General features: G+C 36.0%; 1 protein-coding gene across 1 annotated transcript; it reads right to left on the bottom strand.

Annotated features, from left to right (window-relative positions):
• Positions 1-234: 234 nt before the first annotated feature.
• On the bottom strand, positions 235-2,214 carry LOC137623624 (cell division cycle and apoptosis regulator protein 1-like). Its single transcript, XM_068354457.1, has 2 exons — positions 1,639-2,214; positions 235-1,026 (listed from the first exon to the last, which is right to left on the bottom strand). Exons 1-2 carry the CDS (start codon positions 2,212-2,214, stop codon positions 235-237), a joined length of 1,368 nt encoding a protein of 455 aa, XP_068210558.1.
• Between the last annotated feature and the right edge of the window lie 5,036 nt (positions 2,215-7,250).

The following is a 7,250-nucleotide window of genomic DNA, read 5'->3' as shown; positions in this document are numbered from 1 at the left end:
GCTGCTTCTCTTCCTCCTCCTCCTCCTCCTCTAAGCTGCTGATTTTTTATTTTGATATTTTTTTGGATTTTTTATTTTTATATTTTTTTGGATTTTTTATTTTTATATTTTTTTGGATTTTTTATTTTTATATTTTTTTTGGATTTTTTATTTTTATATTTTTTTTGGATTTTTTATTTTTATATTTTTTTGGGGGATTTTTCTTTTTTATTTTTCTATTCACGATCAAACTTCTTACCTCCTGATTTTAGGTCTCAACGTTTGTAAGAACTCTTCTATTGTTCTCCTCGGTCTGTCCTGGTCTTGGGGATTGTTAGGTCCCATATTGCCTCTATGCTTTTTACGACGTCCCAGAGTTCGGTTTCTGGGCAGTCCCGGAATGGGCTTTTCTGATGGCATATTCCGGGCTTTATTTCTGGGTCCTCTTTCTTCTGTCCTTCCGTCATCGTCTTGATATGATGATTCATCATTTTGATTATGGTTGTAAATTATTTCTTCATCATCATCATCATCATCTGCGCAATTTTCTTTTCTTTCCTCCTTTTCCTTCTTCTTTTCTTTCCGTTTTCTAGTCTTTTGTTTGCGCTTTTTGTCTTCCTTTTTTATGAGATCCCAAGCCTCGGCCAGTGTATCAGCCTGGCCGTTATCTATCTTATTTTTCATCTTTCCAATCTGTTTGGGGGAACACCTCAACAACAAATACAAGCTGGTTACCTTCTCAAAGGCGGCTACTGCGCCCTTGTAACCTGCCTTTTCCAGGCTCTCAAAACTCCCGTATTCAGCAACGAACCTTTGAACGAAGGACTCATAGGCCGATATGGCTACTTCCTTGGTTTTATTTAGAGAAATTCCGAAAAACTCATAGGGATTGTCGGCTTTTTCTATGTGATCAAGCCACTTCAGAAGCATTCGCTTCTGTTTCTTGGTTAGTGTGTGGCATTTCGGTGGTGCAGGTTCCTCCTGCTCCTCTTCTTCTTCTTCTTCTTCTTCTTCTTCTTCTTCTTCTTCCTCCTCCTCCTCCTCCTCCTCCTCATCATCATCATCATCATCATCATCTTCTTCTTCTTCTTCTTCTTCCTCATCATCATCATCATCATCATCATCATCATCTTCTTCTTCTTCTTCTTCTTCCTCCTCCTCCTGCTCCTCCTCCTCATCATCATCATCATCATCATCATCTTCTTCTTCTTCTTCTTCCTCATCATCATCATCATCATCATCATCATCTTCTTCTTCTTCTTCTTCTTCCTCATCATCATCATCATCATCATCATCATCATCATCTTCTTCTTCTTCTTCTTCTTCTTCTTCTTCTTCTTCTTCTTCCTCCTCCTCATCATCATCATCATCATCTTCCTCCTCCTCCTCCTCCTCCTCCTCCTCCTCCTCCTCCTCCTTATCATCATCATCATCTTCTTCCTCCTCCTCCTCCTCATCATCATCATCTTCCTCCTCCTCCTCCTCCTCCTCATCATCATCATCATCATCATCCTTCTCCTTCTCCCCCATTTGAAGGTTCTCATTTATAATAAGTTCAGTTTTTTCAGTTGAGTCGTCGTCCTCCAGGTTAGTATCCTCTTCCTTCTCCTGTTGGGGAATAGCTCTCAATGCTATTTCTTCTCTCTCCTTCTCCTCAACCAGTGCTGTCAGGTCCTGGATCTTTTTCTCCAGGCCTTCCACTAGACCCAAAACCTTTTCCTTTTCCAGTTCAAGTCGAGCTTGCTTCTTAGAAGCCACGACTCTCTTCCAAATTGGATATCCACGAGAGGGCATTACAGCGCCACCGCAGGTGGCATTACCAACAGCCAGGTTAGTATCCTCCTCCTTCTCGTGTTCGGGAATAGCTCTCAATGTTGTTTCTCCTCTCTCCTTCTCCTCAACCACTGCTGTCAGGTCCTGGATCTTTTTCTCCAGGCCTTCCACTAGATCCAAAAGCTTTTCCTTTTCCAGTCCAAGTCGAGCTTGCTTCTTAGAAGCCACGACTCTCTTCCAAGTCAGATATCCGAGGGAGGCTAGTAAAACGCCACCGAAGGTGGCATTACCAACAGCCAGATTTAAGAAGTTGTCTCCTGACGCCATCGTCCCAAAGGGAAATCCATTCCCGATGAGATTCTGCGGCAAAATTCCTTCCGGTAGAATGTTGATCATTTTGGTCACTACTTTCTCAGCTGCAGTCGCTTTCAAAGCACTTACGAATTCTCGTACGTGAAACATGATTTATGTTACCCTCCTCACACCCGAGATGAGGCATATTTTTGAAAAATTAACTTTGGCGCTTAAGCAAGCAGAGATCTTTAAGTTGACTCCGGGAGTCAGAGACAATTCTTCGACTGCAAAAATGTCTTCAGGGGCATCAGAAGCGTCTCTCTCTCTCTCTCTCTCTCTCTCTCTCTCTCTCTCTCTCTCTCTCTCTCTCTCTCTCTCTCTCTCTCTCTCTCTCTCTCTCTCTCTACACCGGACATTAACTTCACGAAGAGCTCCATAAATAGTCGAAATAAACGCGGGAAAGAAGGAATCTTTCTGCTCAATGTAAAAAAAAAATTTTTCCGCCGAAGACTTTTCGAAGATTCCTAGATCTTCCTTCAACTTGCGTCGAGATGTGTTACCTGGGAAAGTCTCTCTCTCTCTCTCTCTCTCTCTCTCTCTCTCTCTCTCTCTCTCTCTCTCTCTCTCTTATTCCTGAAATATTTCGATGGTTTGAAACAAATATGAAGGAATGAATGAAGATCAAGGAAGACTCCGGGAAGTCTTCAGCTCCTGGCTCTCAAATTTCATCCTCAACGTCATTTTGGAAGCGAGGAGGTGAATGCACCGTCGCCTTCAAACTAGAGAGGGAATTCTTGAATAAATCTTTCCTTTTGTTTTCCCTCGTTCAATTCATTTCTGTTTTTCTTTATATTTCGTATTTTTTTTCGCTCTATTCGTTCGTATATAAAATATACAAATACAAAAAGAGAAGTCTCACACAATCATTTCCCCCGTTGTGAAACTTTCTCTCAGAGCCTTCTCTGTATCTGAAGACACTCTGAATACCAGTCGAAGACAAAAAAAAAAAAGACTCCAAGACCATTCTTTCTGCATTTGTTGTTTTTTTCATTTACTGCTTCGATCGGTACGATCATTTGATACCAGAAATGGAGAACTTACGTAATACAGTGTCACTTATGTTGTTTACTAGAAATTTGTCTGCTGTCTTTTCCAGCAGTATATGTCGTTATTCTTTACACAATTCACAGGATAATTTGATGATGATTAAGCATTTGGCGGAACCTTCGTCTGATACGCAGGACCCGTTTTCTGAGACCAGGGACTTGGGCCTGGCGATAACGCCATTGAGATTCTGCAGTAAAACTGGTTTTCCAGTTTATGATAAGCGCGACATCAAGCCCTTCTTTGGGAAGGTGTTGGGACATGGACTCTTCACCAAAGTTTATGAACTAACGGGAGAATATTCTCAGTTTTGCCTCAAGAAAAACAATTATGAACCCCTTGACGATGAGTTACAGATGCTCTCTCGCCTGCAGCATTTAGCTGTTCCCAAAGTGGTTGGGATTATACACGACAGAATGTTCATCATGAAGCGTCACCAAATGACGCTGTCTGATTGGGTGATTAAAGAGAAACCCACCCGGAGGAAGGTGCTTTCCGCCTTGATACAACTGTGTGAAATCTTGCAGGGATTCCACGCGGAGGGAATCTGCCACAACGACGTCAAACCTGACAAAGTCATGGTGGATATTACGCCCGAAGGATCTCCGAAAGTGACGGTGATTGACTTTGGTTTCGCGAGGACGATTGGCAATTATGCACCGGAGTTAAAGGGCATCGAACGTAAGATAGCCCTCAGGTTACCACGGAATTGGTTCGCACCCCACTTTATTGTGAATGGGACCTGCACCCCCGAAACGGACGCCTACAGTTTGGCAATGGCCATTAAGACGATCTTAACCTCCCCCTGGATGAAGGTAAGCTCCTCACTCATGAATCTCCTAGGATGGTATTCACGCTGCTTTGGAGACGAGAGCGAGTGCAACGTCAAAAAACTGCTCAATGCATTGCGCCTCGAAATGGAACACTTTAATGACAATGACCGGAAGATCCAGAAACAAGTGGTTAAACAAAGAACTTTGCAAGAAAAACCGGACAATGGAATCATTTCAAATCTCAGGAAAAATAATCTCAATTTGAAGAAAGATATGGCATTACAAACAGATACTTATCTATTTGAAGATGAATTTGAAAGAGAAAGATACACTAGAGAAATAGATGGACTGAAAAAATCACAGGATAAATTGAATATAGAAAATTGTGAACTATTCAACAGAAATAATAAATTGGAAGCTACTTTGGAAAAGAAGGAAAAGTTGGTTGAAGAACAGAAAATAGAAATTATTCAGAAAAATAAAGAAATCGATGGAGTGAAAAAAGCACAGGATAAATTGAATATAGAAAATTGTGAACTATTCAACGGAATTAATAAATTGGAAGCCACTTTGGAAAAGAAGGAAAAATTGGTTGAAGAACAGAAAATAGAAATTATTCAGAAAAATAAAGAAATCGATGGAGTGAAAAAAGCACAGGATAAATTGAATATGGAAAATTGTGAACTATTCAACAGAAATAATAAATTGGAAGCCACTTTGGAAAAGAAGGAAAAATTGGTTGAAGAACAGAAAATAGAAATTATTGAGAAAAATAAAGAAATAGATGGAGTGAAAAAAGCACAGGATAAATTGATTATAGAAAATTGTGAACTATTCAACAGAAATAATAAATTGGAAGCCACTTTGGAAAAGAAGGAAAAATTGGTTGAAGAACAGAAAATAGAAATTATTCAGAAAAATAAAGAAATCGATGGAGTGAAAAAAGCACAGGATAAATTGAATATGGAAAATTGTGAACTATTCAACAGAAATAATAAATTGGAAGCCACTTTGGAAAAGAAGGAAAAATTGGTAGAAGAACAAAAAATAGAAATTATTGAGAAAAATAAAGAAATAGATGGAGTGAAAAAAGCACAGGATAAATTGATTATAGAAAATTGTGAACTATTCAACAGAAATAATAAATTGGAAGCCACTTTGGAAAAGAAGGAAAAATTGGTTGAAGAACAGAAAATAGAAATTATTCAGAAAAATAAAGAAATCGATGGAGTGAAAAAAGCACAGGATAAATTGATTATAGAAAATTGTGAACTATTCAACAGAAATAATAAATTGGAAGCCACTTTGGAAAAGAAGGAAAAATTGGTAGAAGAACAGAAAATAGAAATTATTCAGAAAAATAAAGAAATCGATGGAGTGAAAAAAGCACAGGATAAATTGATTATAGAAAATTGTGAACTATTCAACAGAAATAATAAATTGGAAGCCACTTTGGAAAAGAAGGAAAAATTGGTTGAAGAACAGAAAATAGAAATTATTCAGAAAAATAAAGAAATCGATGGAGTGAAAAAAGCACAGGATAAATTGAATATAGAAAATTGTGAACTATTCAACAGAAATAATAAATTGGAAGCCACTTTGGAAAAGAAGGAAAAATTGGTTGAAGAACAGAAAATAGAAATTATTCAGAAAAATAAAGAAATCGATGGAGTGAAAAAAGCACAGGATAAATTGAATATGGAAAATTGTGAACTATTCAACAGAAATAATAAATTGGAAGCCACTTTGGAAAAGAAGGAAAAATTGGTAGAAGAACAGAAAATAGAAATTATTCAGAAAAATAAAGAAATCGATGGAGTGAAAAAAGCACAGGATAAATTGATTATAGAAAATTGTGAACTATTCAACAGAAATAATAAATTGGAAGCCACTTTGGAAAAGAAGGAAAAATTGGTTGAAGAACAGAAAATAGAAATTATTCAGAAAAATAAAGAAATCGATGGAGTGAAAAAAGCACAGGATAAATTGAATATGGAAAATTGTGAACTATTCAACAGAAATAATAAATTGGAAGCCACTTTGGAAAAGAAGGAAAAATTGGTTGAAGAACAGAAAATAGAAATTATTGAGAAAAATAAAGAAATCGATGGAGTGAAAAAAGCACAGGATAAATTGATTATAGAAAATTGTGAACTATTCAACAGAAATAATAAATTGGAAGCCACTTTGGAAAAGAAGGAAAAGTTGGTTGAAGAACAGAAAATAGAAATTATTCAGAAAAATAAAGAAATCGATGGAGTGAAAAAAGCACAGGATAAATTGAATATAGAAAATTGTGAACTATTCAACAGAAATAATAAATTGGAAGCCACTTTGGAAAAGAAGGAAAAATTGGTTGAAGAACAGAAAATAGAAATTATTCAGAAAAATAAAGAAATCGATGGAGTGAAAAAAGCACAGGATAAATTGAATATGGAAAATTGTGAACTATTCAACAGAAATAATAAATTGGAAGCCACTTTGGAAAAGAAGGAAAAATTGGTTGAAGAACAGAAAATAGAAATTATTCAGAAAAATAAAGAAATCGATGGAGTGAAAAAAGCACAGGATAAATTGATTATAGAAAATTGTGAACTATTCAACAGAAATAATAAATTGGAAGCCACTTTGGAAAAGAAGGAAAAATTGGTAGAAGAACAGAAAATAGAAATTATTCAGAAAAATAAAGAAATCGATGGAGTGAAAAAAGCACAGGATAAATTGATTATAGAAAATTGTGAACTATTTAACAGAAATAATAAATTGGAAGCCACTTTGGAAAAGAAGGAAAAATTGGTAGAAGAACAGAAAATAGAAATTATTCAGAAAAATAAAGAAATCGATGGGGTGAAAAAAGCACAGGATAAATTGATTATAGAAAATTGTGAACTATTCAACAGAAATAATAAATTAGAAGCCACTTTGGAAAAGAAGGAAAAATTGGTTGAAGAACAGAAAATAGAAATTATTGAGAAAAATAAAGAAATCGATGGAGTGAAAAAAGCACAGGATAAATTGAATATAGAAAATTGTGAACTATTCAACAGAAATAATAAATTGGAAGCCACTTTGGAAAAGAAGGAAAAATTGGTTGAAGAACAGAAAATAGAAATTATTCAGAAAAATAAAGAAATCGATGGAGTGAAAAAAGCACAGGATAAATTGAATATGGAAAATTGTGAACTATTCAACAGAAATAATAAATTGGAAGCCACTTTGGAAAAGAAGGAAAAATTGGTTGAAGAACAGAAAATAGAAATTATTGAGAAAAATAAAGAAATAGATGGAGTGAAAAAAGCACAGGATAAATTGAATATGGAAAATTGT

Source organism: Palaemon carinicauda, chromosome 30 (assembly GCF_036898095.1).
Source record: "Palaemon carinicauda isolate YSFRI2023 chromosome 30, ASM3689809v2, whole genome shotgun sequence".
Classification (NCBI taxonomy): domain Eukaryota; kingdom Metazoa; phylum Arthropoda; class Malacostraca; order Decapoda; family Palaemonidae; genus Palaemon; species Palaemon carinicauda.
The sequence above is the reverse complement of the archived record's forward strand: the minus strand, read 5'-3'. Positions and strand labels throughout refer to the sequence as shown.

Excerpts from the sequence above, each read along its gene's own strand:
- LOC137623624 (XM_068354457.1), bottom strand. The coding sequence starts at position 2,214 with ATGTTTCACGTACGAGAATTCGTAAGTGCTTTGAAAGCGACTGCAGCT. Across the intron at positions 1,027-1,638 it reads TCCAGGACCTGACAGCACTG|GAGGAGGAGGAGGAGGAGGA; the intron begins GTTGAGGAGAAG and ends GATGATGAGGAG.